At 30.1% G+C, this 18,217-nt stretch overlaps 1 protein-coding gene across 1 annotated transcript in view; it reads right to left on the bottom strand.

Moving 5' to 3' along the window:
• Window positions 1–18,217, bottom strand: part of LOC107441737 (agrin) — a 331,154-nt gene that overhangs the window by 53,036 nt on the left and 259,901 nt on the right. Inside the window, exons 11-16 of the mRNA XM_071183001.2 lie at window positions 16,739–16,969; window positions 14,414–14,566; window positions 7,365–7,457; window positions 5,556–5,717; window positions 3,599–3,742; window positions 210–461 (exon numbers count right to left, since the gene is read on the bottom strand). Coding sequence (XP_071039102.2) covers window positions 210–461; window positions 3,599–3,742; window positions 5,556–5,717; window positions 7,365–7,457; window positions 14,414–14,566; window positions 16,739–16,969 — 1,035 coding nt within the window. The remainder of the gene's footprint in view (window positions 1–209; window positions 462–3,598; window positions 3,743–5,555; window positions 5,718–7,364; window positions 7,458–14,413; window positions 14,567–16,738; window positions 16,970–18,217) is intronic.

The following is an 18,217-nucleotide window of genomic DNA, read 5'->3' as shown; positions in this document are numbered from 1 at the left end:
AAAAAAGGACATGACTGGATGATAATTTTGAGTTACCCTTTGGGTTAAAACAAATCGATCTGAGTCTTAAATAATTGTCACGCTTTGAAAATGCCAAAAACATTTATCAATTACTTTGATAAAAGGGTAGGAAACGTATTTTTGTTTCTATTGAAAATGGTCTAAAAATAGAACTATTTTTGAAGCGAAGATTATAAAATGACACTCACTTTGGCCACCTCTCTTGCATGGTCCGTTGGATGCCACAGAAATCTGTTTCTGATATCTGCAACTGAATGCTTTCAGTTGACATTCTGATGCGTATGTGTTACCATCCGATCCACAAACAGTTTCTTTGTTCTCAGCAGCTGCACAGTGAATATTGCATGTGCACTGAGCTAAACCGTCTTTCTCTTGACATGTTGCACCATGGATGCAGCGTAAATCAGAGCATGAGCCAGATACAGCTTTCGAGATGGACACTGAAATGGAATCATTGTTAAGAGACCCAGATTCAGCTTTAGATATAGATACTTAATTGGAATCATTGTTAAGAGATTGAGCTCTAAAGTATGGAATTAAATTTCAAATGTAACTGCTTAAGGGATTAAATAGTTACGGATTTAGAGATAAGTTCTAAATTAGAACGAAAAAAAAATCTAGTCATGTAAAGGAATTATCAGCAAGAAAATAATGCTGTCGTATCTAAGATATATGCTAGCCATTTCATTAAAAATATAGAATAATTTCTGCCCTATATTCAGAGTATGTCACAACATTTTTCCTGCATATATAGTCCCTTATCAAATTAATAGACGCACTATAAGATTCTATGTAAAATCTTAATTATTAGGTGATACTATACAGCTTTATTGTTTTTACGCGACAGAAACCGGTTTTTTACTTGTTTACGTTCGTGTATCAGTTGGTTAAATTAGACGATGTATAATATAAATTAGACGATTGAATAAATTAGACGATATATTATATAAATATAGAATATTGGTTATATCAGGTATTATATTAGTATATTGTAGTAATTAGATCAAGTTATTAGACACACTGTAGTTTTTTTAATAAAAACATGTTTTGCCTGAGTTTTTATGCAATACTTTTATATTTAAAAATACATGCAATGGATTTTTATACAGGAGACTTTTTATACACTTCTATTTGTATTTATATATGCATAATGCATTATGCATTACAATGTTAACCAAATGATACAAGTACGTAAACAAGTGCAAGCCGGTTTCCGTCCTGTAAAAAAATGTAAAGCTACATAGTATCACCCAATAAATAATATTTTACATAAAATCTTACAAATGGGTTTAATAATTTGGCAAGGGACTGTATGTGTTTAAAATTATTAAACTGGATCCCGATTAATATTTTAGTGAAAAATGGAACAGTTGTATTATAAGTATACACTGTGACAACTGTGATATTATACCTATCACAATGATCTACCACAAAAGTATTGGAGAGCTCCACAGCTAATGACATGATAGTTAAAGTTTGGCCCTTTTTTTAACAACTCTAAAATCGTAATTGTGTGTATGATTATTTTATTTCAAGTTAATACCGAATGGAGCGTTCATGCTCTCCTCAAAGAATGCAGTTGAATTGTAACTCAAATAATTGTTAAAGCTTACACTAAGCTCAGATGTTTTAACTCCATTCACGGTTGTAAACAAGTCTGAGGATGTGCTGTTGTCGAGTTTGCGTAAGTTCTGGGAAATAAAGATAACTGTGATTTTATGTGTGCTAGAAGTGACGTAATCTATTACAGAATAATCCAACTAACGTAACAAGTGAGTTTATTTAAATATCAATATTATTTCTGAAGATATGAGCTCTTTTATTTTTTGATCCATGATGGTGGATACCAAAGCCTAACTAGAGTTAGTTACTGATAACAGTACAAACGGGAGAGAGTTCTAAGATTATAGTCAGTTATCCGCCAAGTAATTATAATCTACTCGTCGGATTGACTTGACAAACTACTCATGTAAACTGTCATAAAAGGCATGTATTTTTTCAGTTGTATAAAGATATTTTTGTTTTTAGAATATTTACATAATACTGCCAATGGCATTAAATATTTTTTAAATATTTAACTTTCATTCACTTTGGTTTTGGTTAGTCTAGTTCCAATTCATATATACATTCTCCCTGGCAAAGTCAAAATTCTTGATGGTTCCCTCCAAGAATATGGATGGTGTATGTTGGTTTCAGTGCCATTCATGATGGTCCATCATTCGATGGTCACCATCGTATAACATTTTTCGTTATGCGTTCATTGTTTTTTACGTGCCAACTGACTTCCATCATTCCATGATGATGGAAAACGCTACTTTAATACTATAATGGTCAACCATCAAGAAAAAATTGACTCTCAATGACCAACAATCTGTAATGATTCGCAATGGTTTATGATGGTTCCAACTATTCATTACCTGGATGGTTAAATGGAAATTTTCGTTGGTTCTTAGGAATATACTATAAAAGCAATTTAGTTTTTCTCTTGAATGTAATCATGAATCAGTCCGAATTCCTACATTGGGGAGATGATGGTACATGATCGTTCCAACATTTGATTTCTAAGAAACTATGATGGAAATTCATGATGGTTGAACATGAAAAATCCGTCAAAACAAGTTGCTATTATTATGTTGGACTATCATAAACGAGACTGAATTCCTACAATGGGGTGATGGTTACTTTTGTTGATTACCATCTACAAATATAATGGTTCATGATAGAATTATTGATGGTTGCCATCAAAATCATGTTGGTCTATCAATGGAAAACCATCAAAAATTGTGACTTGGGTGTGTTGTGTGTATGTTTGTTTAACAAAATACAAAACAAATGAAATAAAATAAAAATATGACCACCGAAGCCGACGTCTTCAGGGGGTACCGGCCCCGGTAGCCATTAAATGTTATGTATTATGTTTTCTTTCAGTATTTGTTTAACAAACTAATTTTATTGTAAGAAATATTGTATAGATGCATCTCACAATAATTCTTACTCTATATTTTGTTTTCTAAAAGTAATTTTGCTGATTCTTAAGTGTATCATATTTTACTGAAATTATGGATTTTAGTGCTACTGAATGTCAAAAATGGTGGTGTATTTACACCAAGCGATAATGTGAGTCGTAGTGGCTCAGAGAATAGAGTGTTCTCCTCCCAATGAGGTGAACCGAGTTCGAATCCCTGCGGTGGCTGGTCGATACGAATCCGCATTTGGCTTGCTCCGACTACAGTGCAGACGTGAAATATCCTCAGTGGTGGACGTATCAAGGGTTAGGGTCCCTTTGCCGTTAGGCTAACCGTGAGAGGTTCTCGTGGTCTTTCTCTCGCAATGCGGGTAGTTTCATCAAAAATGTCCTCCAGATTTCTCTCAATACTTGATCCCGGAGTTCTCTTGTTTTCTGGATTGGGTTCAAGATTACAAGGCTTCTGAGTTGAAAATGTATAGTCATAAACCCGAAATTTGGGTCGGCTGTTCAAGAACGGTTATAAAATAAAATTGAATGCATGAAAATAAGTCACCTTTTATTTAATTGAAATTTATATTGATTGGAAAATATTTTGTAAGAGTTACATACCATCCATGCATCCATCTAGTCCCAAAACTGTTCCAGGTGGACATACATCACATTTTAACCCTTTTATGCCTTGTTTACAGACGCATCTTCCAGTCATTTGTTCACAATCATCACGAACTGATCCATATGTATTGCAACTGCAGGCTGTAAATTGATGTTTAAAGAAATATCAATTAGTGATAAATCAAAACCTGTTTTCACACTTAACAACATTTAATTGTAATGGCATTTTTAGATAATCAGACTAATTAATTATCGCATATCTTAAACATTGCTGTAATCACCGTCTCGCCGTGGACTATTGTAAGGACACGGTTCCCAGTAGGACACCGAAGTAAAGCATTACTGGTTGCGGTCAGTAAGTGAGTGGGTGACCACTTTGATCAGTATGCGAATGACTGAGACTGCTCGGTATCCATTCTCGTTAAACTGTTCTGCCTTAAAGTGCTCGAATTCGCTCGCAGGTTGTCGGGCTACCAAAATAGGGGAGCCATCCCCTCTGTAGGGGACCTTAAATTGGGATGGCACGTCTTCGGATCATCCTCAGGGATGTTTCCCAGACAGTCGCCAATAGCCAATTGGGCAGCTCTAGTGCAAAACAAATAAGGAATCTACCTATCGTAAAGACACGATTTTCCCCAGAACACCAAAGTTAACATCACTGACTGCAATCAGTGAACGGGTGGGTGATCACTTTCATCAGCCTGTCTAATAAACGAGAAAGCGAGGTCTTGGTCCTTGTTAAACTGTTCTATCGTAAATTGCTTAATTTTGCGTGCAGGTATGTCATATAGCGGCCAAAGCAGGGCAGCCGCCTTCTCTGTAGAGGATCAAAATTGTGATTGTATGTCTTCGGATCATCCACGGGGATGCTTTTCACACCGTCGGCTATAGCCCATTGTGCAGCTCTAGTACGATGTAAATAAGATACTATGCTATACTAATTTTTAGCCAATAGCGCTGTAAGTATCGGTCCTTGTTAAACTGTTCTACCGAAAAGTGCTCGGCTACTAAAGTAGGGAGCCATCCCCTCTGCAGAGGATCGAAATTGCGATATCATGTCTTCGGATCATCCTTAGGGATTTTTCCCAGACCGTCGGCAATAGTCCACTGTGCAGCTCCAGTGTGACGTAAATAAAGTACTTACCTACCTTTAATCACCTTTTGGAATCTTTTTACTTATTTGGTTTTTACGGATATTTTCAGTTGTGAATATTCGATGCGTCTCAAAATTTCATTGATGGCGAACTTTTAGTTTTAATTCACTTATCGTATACGAAATAAAAGTTGATATTAATTGTGTTGAACCGCAAATCAAAAATTAAGACAATTTGATTATATTTCCATGTCCATACGCTGTGAACTATCAATTTCAATTAACTATAAGAATATTATGCTTCTTTAACTATAACACTAGATATTTCTAAATTTATTAAATAGTTCTCTAAGCATTTTTTGAAAAAAATGAAAAAATCTATTCATTTTGATACTTTTTATCTAGATTAAATAAATTTTAAAATTAAAGTTATTTGTCTATTCTTCAGCAAATATAAGCTTTTGCAGCTAGATGGTTTTTATAGTTTTAAATTATAGCTTTCACTCATGTGTGAGGCATTCAATGTGGCTTTTTATTTAAATTTTTTTTCGTGAAAAAGTTTAAAAAATACTATTAGTTGGTTAGCTATTACTATTAGCTGATTAACTATAGCTGACTACTATTAGCCGATTCTATTAGTTATTAGATCCTCATATTTGCTTCGACCTATATTTTTCCCTCAGTTGTTGTACTCAGGTTACTCATCAGTTGGAGAGAAATTTCATATAAAATTACTGAATGCAATAGAATGAATTATTTTTTAATTTATAAGTTAAATTTGCCACTAAAGGTGATTTTTGACATTAATAATCATTTTTACTAATTATTTCAATGAAATACCAAAGAGTTTGTTTTACTTACACGAACAGCCACTGCTTCCTTCTGATGCTTTATGAAGTCCCCAATACCCGGGTTCACATCTGTCACATCGCAAACCTCCAACACCTGGTTTGCATGAACATTGTTTGCTTTCTGGATCACACGTTAAGGCGTAAGAACCAAGTCTGTTGCAGTTGCAAACGCCTGCAAAAATTTATCCTAATTATTTTAAAGCTTATTTTAAAATTAAAACGTACTTCCATAAGATAATTTCGTATCACTATTTTCAAATCTGGAATTTATTTCTGTCTCCAAGCTACAATTTTTTAAACGCCATTTTTGTCGAAATATACAAATCAAAATGTATTTTCATGTCTAATAAATGATTACATTAGGGAACATTTTTTGTTTTGCATGAGATTTTTCAACAGATCTTAGATACTTTTTTATCCCTGATTTCAAATCTGGAATTGATTTCTCTTGCCAAGATACAGTTTTTTTAAACGCCATTCTTGTCGAAATATACAAATTAAAATGTACTTTCGCGTCTAAGAACTGATGACACAAAGGGAATTATTTTTTCCATTTCCTGTTGCATGAGATTTTTCAACAGATCTTAGATACTTTCTTATCACTGATTTCAAATCTGGAATTGATTTCTCTCCCCAAGCTGCAGTTTTTTTAAACGCCATTTTTGTCGAAATGTACTAGTTAAAATGTACTTTAGTGCCTAATAAATAATCTGCATTTTCATGTCTAATAAATGATTACTCTAGGGAGTATTTTTTGTTTTCAGTTGCATGAGATTTTAAACAAATCTTAGATACTTTTGTATTACTGATTTAAAATCTCGACTTGATTTCTCTCGCCAAGTAAAAAAAATGTAACACCTTTTTTTTAATATACGAATTAAAATGTATTTTCATGTCTAATAAATGATTACACTAGAGAACAATTTTTGTTTTCTATTGCATGAGATTTTTCAATGCATTTTAGATACTCTCATATAACTGATTTCAAATTTGGAATTGATTTCTCTCTCCAAGCTGCAATTTTTTAAGCGCAATTTTTTTCGAAATAATATAATGTTTAAAAGCATTACATATAACAGGTATCGCATAAATGTTGCAGCTGACTTCTAGGGGAGTTAGGGCCCATCATCGGTTATAAAATTGCCTTAGTAATCAAGGGCTGGAAATGCCATACGCCGCTAGGGTTGCTATGAACAGTTTCTTTGTGTTCAGTTGAACAGTTTCTGAACAGATAATATTAGGGAAGCATCCCAACCTATGGGGTGATATTTCTGGGCATGTTTTCCTTATCAGTTTTAATCCTGATGACGTGCCCAACTCTCTTAGAAATTTGTCTCATCAATTGTAATATGAAAAGTTTTTAAACCTGTACTTTTCGGCAAAAAATAGACTCGAGATACCATTTTTAAAAAAAATCTAACTTTAGCAGCAAAACTAATTTTAGATTCAAAATCCCTTACCAGAGATCAAGTATTTGTGCTACAAAATGTTCCCTAGAGTTATTTTAATAACCAAGCTATAACTCACATGGTTTTAACAGAGGATGAATTAAATTCTGTTTGCCATACTGTCAATAAAACCAGACTCAAAAGTATTCTAACATATAAAAAAAGAGTAAGGAATTGAAGGAAATATGCCAAGTGACATAGACAATTAGCTATCAACTTTGGAAAGTTCTTCTATTAAAAAAAAAAAAAAAAAAAAAAGCAACTTTCCAAAATATCTTTTTGAAAAAAAAATTTCTGTTCAAGAGATACAAATGGTATAGCAATTTTTTTTAACGCACTTTGAACGAAAAATAAATAATAATAAACCTTACTTGGACAACCAGCATTATTCGGACCTGCGGCTGCTGTTTTATCATCCGGGCAACAGCCATATGTAGAGTCTGCGCATGTCTTTATTAGAGCAACTATAAAAGACAGAAGAGTATTAAAATGAACAAAGGTGGATAAAAAAAGATACATAATATTCCATGATAGATGAATTTCGTTTAAATCCCCTGAAGTAAAGAGATATATTTACACAGAAATCAATCAAAATGTTTAATTTTCTTGGTATTCCAGGTTTTAGTTAAATAAATTTAGGAATTATTATGTTTAAGGAATAATTCCAATTATTTCCATCGACGAAGTTAAAATCAATCATTCGAATTTTAAATGCTAAGCATTTCTTACTACCTTAAAATATGTGCATTCAAGATTTAAAAAAAATATTTTTCAAAAAATAATCTAATATTAAAGTGAATTAATCTAATATTAATTCATCTAAGTAATTAATCTAAGTTAAGCGCAACACAAAAATTCAATAGAATCTGATTTCCCATATTATCTTAATATTTTTTGTCATATTTCTGAAATATAAAGTTAATAATATGTGTTTGTAAAATTAAAAAGAAAAACGAAAGTGAATATATATTATAAAAAGAACCATTTATTTTGTTCTTATAAACACAAGAACCATTTATATTTTTCGAATCCCACATTTAATAATTTTAATTCGAATAAAGCAAAAAATTAATCCTAGATTCAAAATGTAAACTATTGATTAACCAACTCCTAAAATATAAAATCAGCAGAACTTGTTAATAATTCAAATACGTATTAATATTATTTAATTAATTTATTTTCAGTGACACAAAAACTAAACAAGTGCAATCCGCAACTTTTGTAATCTTAACGAGTTTCACTTCTAAGTATAAAATCAACACCACACGCAAATAATAAATGAATTACAAGTAATTAATTAATGAATTCGTTCAGATAAACTGACCCAAGCAAATGCCGAAGCTTTTTTTATGGCTTTTTCAAAGTAGAATAAGTTGTAATTACACCATTATTCTTCTCATTTTATTGGTGAAAATTTCAGATTCGCTAAGAAGCAATTTACTTCAAGTGACGTTTAGTGCTGTGCTCCTATTACTCAGCCCTGGCTATTTATGGTGGATTAAAGAAGATCCCATAGGTTGGGAACGAATTCACAATCCTATATCCAGGCGGGATTACAAAGCTCCCTTATTTTTACCTTTCCCATTGTTCGCCTGTCTCACATTAAGTTTTACTCCAGGATTCTGCCTTATTGGAATGAAGAGATTGCTTTTTCTCTCCTCTTCCTGTGGAGATCCTTAGAAGATCTTTATAATAAATTAGAGGGAAAAAAAGCAATTGGATAGGGATTTTAGTTCCACTTTATAGCATAATAGATTCATGAATATAAGGGATATTGATTATCTTTATTTACAGACCTGAACGATAGTTTAATAAGGTATTCCACATTTCTGTTTATCTAGAGAATGACTTAATTTTCTCTATTTTTGTTTTTCAATTTATTCTAAATTTAGGTTATTTTTGCTTCATATTATTGAATAATGAATCCGTGAATATCTACATATAGACTAACAGGGAAAAACGCAATTGGATAGGGATTTTAGTTCCACTTTATAGCATAATAGATTCATGAATATAAGGGATATTGATTATCTTTATTTACAGACCTGAACGATAGTTTAATAAAGTTTTCTACATTATTTTCTATCTAGAAAATTATTTAATCTTCTCTATTTTTGTTTTTCAATTTATTCTAAATTTAGGTTATTTTTGCGTTTTATTATTGAATAATGAATCAGTGAATATCTACATATAGATAAACAGGGGGAAAAGCCTCGTTTTTATTACCTCATTAAAGATTTCGTTTTCTGTTCTCGTAAAACTTTGGTTTTTACTTTATTCCATAGTTTATTTACAGTTCATCTATTCACATTCATTTTTTATAGTTCATTTATTCACATTCATGGTTTATAGTTCATTTATTTACTACTTTATTGTAAAATATATACGTGGATATCTACAATGTAGATTAAAATGAAACTAGAAAGTAATGGGAGGGAAGTTTAAGTTTCACTTTGTAACATAATAGATTCTTGAATATATGAAGTATGAGTATCATTTTTATAGACTTAAATGACAGTTTAATACTATACTGCTTAATAAAACCTTTTTTTTTAAATTTATTAAAATATTTAATTTTCCCATTTTAACAAATCCTGTTTTTTAATTTGTTCCACTTTTGTGTGACTTTCAAATTACTTTTTAAATAACAGATTCATGAATTAATGTTAGACTATGCATAATAAAGTAAAGAGGAAAAGAAGCTCGATTAGAATATATACTATCTTGCACGGTCACGAGAAAAACGTTTGAGAGCGTGTAGTATAACAAAACCTAAAGTATTACCAGGGTGCGTAGATTTTTTAAAAAGTGCTTAAAGGTGCTTATTTTTGCTTTACATCTTTAAAAGTCCTTAAAGGTGCTTTTTTTATTCGGGGTTTGCAAAAATTGCTTAATTGCCCATCTTTTAAAAACATTTTTTTTCTTTGCGGTATCGATTGTCGTTCTAAATTACAAAAATGCAGAACTTTCAAAATTTTCACCACAATATATATCAGAAACTAGTGATTTTATCATGATTATGTGAAGTTTGTGAAAATGTTTTTGAATTTTATAGATTTTATGTACATAAATTAAGAACATTAAACTATAGAAAATCTTTTTTTTTATTATTGCGCAGATTCTAATTATGGTTTTCTTTTGGAAAGGGATTAAAAAATTTTTTGAGTGATTAAAAAGTACGTAAAAGGTGCTTTTTGTTGAAAAGTCTGACTACGCACCCTGATTAAGATTTATCAAAAATTCATGCAACCTCACCAATAACCAGAATCATAATAGCCTTACTAATATATTTTATATACACCAACTTGAATAATTGATTTTTCATTGTAGGCATAACAATTTGACATATTTAAAAATAAAAATTATTTTTTTCCACCGAGAAAAAGTTTTATCTGCGAGAGTACGAGTTTAGATTTAAGTTCCACTTCACAGCGTAATAGTTTTGTGAATAGTATATGGTATATTGATAATCATTATTTGCAAAATAATTAATTAAAATATTTCTTTTCTTTCATCCTGAAAAAAAAAATTTCTTTATGAATTTTCATTTATTCCACTTTTTTGTTGATTTTTTCTCTTCTTTACTTTTTGCTATTAGTTAATGTATCATACATAATCAAATAATGAAACAAATCAATTGAATTGGAATTTTTTCTCACTTTAAACCATACAAACCAGTATCATTAGTTACCGTTTTGTAACAGCAAATTTATAAAGTATTAAAGTTTTTTTCGAAAGATTTTTCCTTTCCCATCATAAGAATTTTCTGTTGAGAGCGAAGAAACATTCTGTTTTTTACTTTAGTTCTAATTTATAAGAATAATAGATTAGTGACTATATGGGATATTGATTATCATTATTTACAAGCTTGATTGACAATTTAATTAAGTATACAAATTATTAAAGCGTATTAAAAATATTCAATTTTCTCTTTTAGTATTTTTCAATTTCAAATTTATTTCGTTTTCAGGCTATTTTCGCTCTATTTAACTGAACAGAATAGTCCTGAATATCAAGCATGCTCAGAATTTTTAATTTTAGTTTTACTTTTCATCTATCTCAGTTTATTTTTGAATGCCTTGTTAATTGAAAAAGAGGATCGATTTCCATACTCAAATGACAATTTAATGAAGTATTTAACTATGTTTTCATTAAAAATAGTCGAGCTATTTATTTTTTTTTTGCAATCTCCAATCAAAATAAATATATTTTGTTTTCTTCTTTATGAAATGAAATAATTTTCTTGAATGTCTACAATTAAGACTTTCCTTTAATTAAAGAATAAAAAAATACTTTAATAGAGTTGTTTGCTTTTTCTAAAATAATGATTTTTTTTTCTTTCTCAATAGTTTTTAGTTTTCCTCAGTTTAAATGACAGTTCCAATATACAGTCAATTCGCTATAACTCGAAGTACGATAACTCGAATATTACTATAATTCGATTTTTTTATGAGGTCCCGACCCTTTTATCTTCAATTTCATGTTAATTATTCTCGATTACTCGAATTTTACTCCCTTTAACTCGATTTTTTTGGATCTTTTGAAGCAAGAAAAAAAAAGCCTAGGAGCTGATATCTTGTCCCTTCCTTTGTAACACACACACAATGTCTTTCGCACTCTTCATGTCGAAGCTAAAGTTGTCCCTCTTGAAGTATGAGAACAGTGGTTAAATGAAACGTTACCAAATTTACTTCAATACAGTTAAATTGATGTTTTCAATATTGATGAAATGGGTTTATTTTTTAAATATCTTCCAAATAAGACTATGATGTTTAAGGATGAAAACTGCTCAGGGGGTAAAATGAGCAAGGAATGTTTGACTATCCTAGTTGGGGGAAATGCGTCTGGGACAGAGAAACTGCCCTTACTTGCCATCGGAAAATACCGAAATGCCCGATGTTTCAAGAATGTAAAAACGTATCCTTTGGATTACAAGTCTAACAAAAAGTTTTGGATGACATCAGCATTATTTGAAGACTATGTAAGAAAATTGGATCGGAAATTCTTCGCTAAGAAAAGAAAACTGATACTCTTTATGGATAGTGCACAGCGCATAGTGATCTACCTAATTTGAAAGCAGTAAACTTGCAGTTTCTCCCGCCAAACACAACAGCAAAGTTGCAGCCGATGGACCAGGGTATCATAAAGTGCTTCAAACAGTCTTATTGTAAATGGCTTGTCAGAAAAATGAACTTAAATATTGTAAGCATTTAGAAGATTTGTAATTAATAAGCATTAATTAAATAATCCGACAATATTTTGAAACTCCAAAACCGAAACTAACGGTAAGTCGAACTTCCGATATGTCGAAGTTTTTCGTCAGTCCTATCAGATTCAAATTATCGCGAATTCACTGTATATTCAAATAAATTTCTTATTTTCTGGGAACAAGAGCTAAGTTTATCAGTTTTCCGTTTAAAATTATCAATCTAATTCATTAATTAACAGTTAATTAATTAGATAATTAAATTTAATTAACAATTTATTAACATAAGGTTTCAATACTTTCAGATGATTTTAAGGTCTAATAGACTCAAAACAATCTCGAATTAATAATTAATATCTATAAATTAATAATACCAAAAGCTTTTCTTCAAAGTTTATGTAAATAATACATTACCATGTTGATTTTACTAACTTTTAACATTTTTCTAAATGTTCATAACATTAAGAAAGGCCCAAAAATGTAAGAAATTAAAAATTATTTTTTTAATATATCATGAAATAATTTTATTTATAAAAATATTGTGAAGCACTTTAAAATCTTTAATTCTTCCTAATCTCTAAGATACTCGCATTTGTTTCGAATATATTTGCCAAAGATTACAAGCCATTTCCGAAAGAAATAAAACTTGCTTTATACATGAAATTTGAGTTACTTTTTATGAAATTTGAAACATTTAATGTCCTCGCGACACGTTTAATGAAAAATCAATAAAACTAAGATGAAACAACTAATGTTTATAAATGTTGAATACATTTTACACTGTAAAGTAATGTTTTCTTAACCCCTGTCTTATAAAATAAGTTAATTGAATATATTTAATTATTCAAATGCGAAAAATTTTTATTTACGGAAAATACATTTTTATTGTTTTTAAAGATAATATTTATGTTACCTTAGGAAGTGAAATGAATTCAAAGTAGTTGTCATCATATTCAGATGTTCTTAAATTGTTTACTATTCAATTCGCACATGATTGCGTATGCTTATTTCACAGTTATTAGATATTTTAGTTTTTAATTTAAATGACTAATTTAATATATACTTCAACATTTTCCTTTTACTAAGTAAGGAATTTTAAGCTCATGCGTCTGATGATATACTCGTATACTTTCTTCTATAAACTCTTCGGATGGTATACTTTATTTAGTAAATAAATTATCCGGAATATGTGGTACCTCTAATATATGTCCCGCAGTGGACTAATCGTAAAGACACGGTTTCTAGTAGAGCAAAGAAGTCCAGCATTACTGGCTGCTGTCAGTAATCGGGTGGGTGACCTCTTTGATTAGCCTGCGTTGGAACCAGGGTGCGCTGTATCGGTCCTCGTTAAACCGTTCTACCGTAAATTTATAGACTTCGCGCGTACGTCGTCTGGCTTCCAACGCAAGGGAGCCATCCCCACCAAAAAATTGCGATACATGTCTTCGGATCATCCTCAGGGATGTTTCCCAGACCATCGAAAAATAGCCCATTGTGCAGCTCTAGTGTGACGTAAATAAAGTACCTACCTACCAACAATATATGATTTGTGTTGTCATTTTGCAGTTAAATATTACTCTTATTAAGTTCATACATTTCTACACGTTTAGTACAGAGTTTTCTTAATTAAAAATTTCTGGCATCCAGTATAAAAAAAAAACTTCTCAACAGAGTTTGTACTTGAATTATAGCGTAATAGATTTTATTTAACAACAAATAAATAAAAATAAATAAACTCCTCTGAATGCCATGTTATAGATGCTAAGGAGCTATAAGAATCTATTTATGAAACATTATCGTAATTATCACTACACATTTGTCTCTTACCTTTGGGTAGCATGAAATCGTATTTATATGCCGGAAAATGTTACGACATGTCATTCATAAATTAAAGGAAAGATGTGCTACTTTCACTCTTTGATACATTCCTATAGCAAAAAGTCAAAAGTACCGATTGCAGAAGCCACGTTGAAGAAAAATGCTCTATCTAGTGGCAGTTTTTTGATTTTTTTATCTAAAAAACTTATCCAAACTCAACGAAATTCTGCTGTATAATTTATTATAGCTTCTTTTCTGCTAATGCCAACATGCATTCTTTACATTCTTTACTCCGCAGTATAACCAATACATGGCTCGGAAACTTGTTTCGGAAATCTCTGTTTCCTTCGCATGATGGTCGGGGAAAAAAATCAGGATGGGATTTAAATATGTTACCTTCTCTGCAACATTTGGCAAAGGAAGATGTCTTGTGACAGTAACTGCTTGGAGGACAGTAATTCGATACATCTTCACCACTACAAGTATATTCTTTACCTGTGACCGGATTCACCAAAGGTGCCTCACCATCACAAGGGATATCTTTAAATTCTGTAAATACAATACAAATATACTCTCTTTCTTTCTCATATATATATATATATATATATATATATATATATATATATATATATATATATATATATATATATATATATATATATATATATATATATATATATATATATATATATATATATATATATATACAGCAAAAAAAAAAACGAAAAACGAGAAACACGAAGAAAATTAAGAGAAATAATAAGTTTTATTTATTGCGCATAAGCTGCAAATAAACAGAACTCATAAGATAAGTTCAAAGTGAAGAAAAAAAATTTTTTTGAATGCTACTCACACTATTGTATTGATATAGTATTTTGCTTTGGCTATATTGATACAATATCAGAAAGCACTCTTTTTTACGGATATAATCGTGTATGCTGATGAAAAGATTATATCTTTTATTTTCCAGATTTTTTTAAAAAAATTTTATCCATTTTTTCCCCAGTTCTTTGCTATTTCTTATTATTATTTTTCTTTTCCCCCTTTTTTTCTTCTTCATTTTGAACTTTTATATATATATATATATATATATATATATATATATATATATATATATATATATATATATATGTATATATATATATGTATATATATATATGTATATATGTATATATATATATATATATATAATATCTAACACAATAAATAAATACGAAAGTTAACATGAGAAGAAAAGGAGAAGAAAATTATTTTAAAAAAATAATTAACTAAAATCCGGAAAAAAAGATATAATTTTCCACTATTACATCAGTATAACCAAAGCAAAATATATCAACACAATAGTGTGAGGAGCACTCAAAAAAATTTTTGAAACAAAATAGAACACATTAAGTAATAAATATCACGTAAAGAACAGAAAATAAAATGTAAGGAAATAGATTTCTTTTCATGTTTTGTTCTATTTCTTACAATACAAGTAAACATTCCTTTTTGCTGATATAATCGTATGAGTTGATGAAGAGACCTTTTATTTTCTGGATTTTTATTAATTTTTATTTAAATAATTTTCTTCTTCTCTTTTTTCATTATTCTGTAATTTTTCTCTACATTTTGAATTTTATATATATATATATATATATATATATATATATATATATATATATATATATATATATATATATATATATATATATATATATATATATATACATATATTTCATTATATATATATACTTTCTTTATTCATTCATTTATTTATTTTTGAATTTTCTAAACTTTTTATCTTATTTTGGGGCTTCCTTCAAATTTCAAATAACTATATTTTTAACAATTATATCATACAATGACAGCAAAAAGCTCAATCTTTTCTATTTATACTTCTTAGCAATTTTTCTTAACTGTTAGATCAGTCAACCTATTTTTAAGGTATTGTTTACTTATTTCAATTTATGTTCCGCAGTAGTAATACATCATTTGAATCACACTGCTAAAAGTGAAAAAAAAAATAGAAAAGTTCAATATGCAAAAATAAATAAATAAATTGCAGTTTTGACTAGTTTGGTTAGAGCTTGATTTGTTATTTATTACTTTGGTTAAAATTTGTGTTGGTTAGTTTGGTTAGAAGTTCTATCTTTTTAATGGTTTGATAAGAACTTCTCTTGATTTAAACTTAATTGATTAGTTTGAATGAAAGTTTTATTGATGACTTTAATTAGAACTCAATAAATCATTAATTTTTATTACCACTAACTACTTGCTGGTACTTTGATCGATTTTTGATTGTTCTAATGAGAATTTAGTTGTTTATTAGTTTCATTAGAATTTTAAAATATTTTGACAAGCTTAATGTGATTTTGATTAGAATTTTAAAGTAGTTTGATTAGTTTGATGTGATTTTGATAAAATACTAAAGTCTTTAAAATTAACAAGATTAAGAGCAAGTTTTTTTTTTATCATAAAATGATATATAAATAAGAGTCTCAATTGGGGAACATCGGACTTTTTCTTGTTATGAATTATAATCAAAATATAATCTTAAAGTTAAGTGACTTGTATTAGTAAGAGCGAAGAAGAATATATACCGGAAAAGAGATGTTAAAATGAAACAGAATTCAGTTTATGTCTTTTATAAACGACCGGTCTCTGCTACAACAGCGCAGCATTTATGTGAAAACAGACGTCTGCAGCAATTAAAGACTAAATTAAAGGGAAAAGTGTTACCTTCGCAGAGCGAGATAGGCAAGATGTAAATCTGTGTTTGCTGACGGCATGATTCCTCTTTTAAAGCGCAGTCGTTGTTATGGATTGCATTATCAGATCCACAGACGGGCTTACGGTTGGGAGGGCAGTTAAAGTTACAGTCACACTGCGGTAAACCTTCCACATCGAGTTGGCATGTTGCACCAAATTTGCAGTTTTTTTCGATGCAACCTTTGCTACTGGAACCCATAACTGAAAGAAAAAGCAAAATAATTTCAAGCATTATATTTTCTGTATTATGCAATAATATGAAGAAAAATATTGATTCCTTATCCCGTTTCTCTAATGCATTAAAAGCAAAATAATAGAATAACTAAAATAGGAGTCTAACTAAAAATAGAGCATAACTAAAACTAGAATCTAACGAAAACAATAGAATAAAACAAGAGTACAGTTAAAACAAGAAAAAAAATTAACAAATAGTCAAAAAGATATGATCACATTATTTCAATCACTGGTTACTCATAGGCCAAATTTTTTTCCCTGGACTGATTGTCATAAACGCCACGAAAAACTGCTTCAATTGATTTCTGTCCTCTTGCCGTCCAAAAGACTGGATTGGTTTTCAATTCCAACCAAATAAGCATTTCTTAAGGCGTCACAGAGTACGACAAGACAGTAATTATTCATAAGTTAACCATAATTTGTATTCTGTTTACTATTGCTCTTGAACACAGTTGAAAAGAGTGATGACGTCCAAATAAGGTGCGCATGCCATCAAACACTAAACAACACCCATTCTCCTAATGGGTAATATATCTGTGCACTTTAAATGTAACCTGTATACTCGTATTAGAGAGAAAAAAAGGAAGAGTGAAATATTTCATTTTATTTTATTTCATTTTTTATTTCATTTCATTTCATTTTATTTTATTTTATTTTATTTTATTTTATTTTAAAACCGTCGTTGAACAGCCAACCCAATTTCTTGGGCTTACGACTACTAATGTTCAACTCCATAACCTTGTAATTTTGAACCTAATCCAGAAGACAAGCAAACTCCTGGATCAAGTAATGGGGGAAATTTGCCTTCGTGGAGGACTTTTTGATGGAACTAACCCGCATTTACGTTAAATAGAAAGGAAAACCATGAAAACCTTCCACGGTTAGCCTGACGGCAAAGGGACTCTAACCCATGATCCGTCTACTACTAAGAATATTTTACGTCAGCACTGTGGTCGGTGGAAGCCGGACGTGGAATTCATATCGATCAGACATCGCTGGGATACGAACCCGGTTCACCTCATTGGAAGGCGGATGCTCGATCCCCTGAGCCATCACGGCTCATGAAGGTACTTTAACCATTTAACCGCCAACTTTGAAGGTATTTTGACCATTTTAAACACAAATTATTATGATACTTTTGAATAATAGTGGTATAATTTCTTATTTTTATCAATTTATTCGCCACAAATACAAAAATAAATAAAATAAAAAACG

This window comes from Parasteatoda tepidariorum, chromosome 7 (assembly GCF_982258835.1).
Source record: "Parasteatoda tepidariorum strain Cologne lab strain chromosome 7, Ptep-v5.0, whole genome shotgun sequence".
NCBI classification, from domain to species: Eukaryota; Metazoa; Arthropoda; class Arachnida; order Araneae; family Theridiidae; genus Parasteatoda; species Parasteatoda tepidariorum.
The sequence above is the reverse complement of the archived record's forward strand: the minus strand, read 5'-3'. Positions and strand labels throughout refer to the sequence as shown.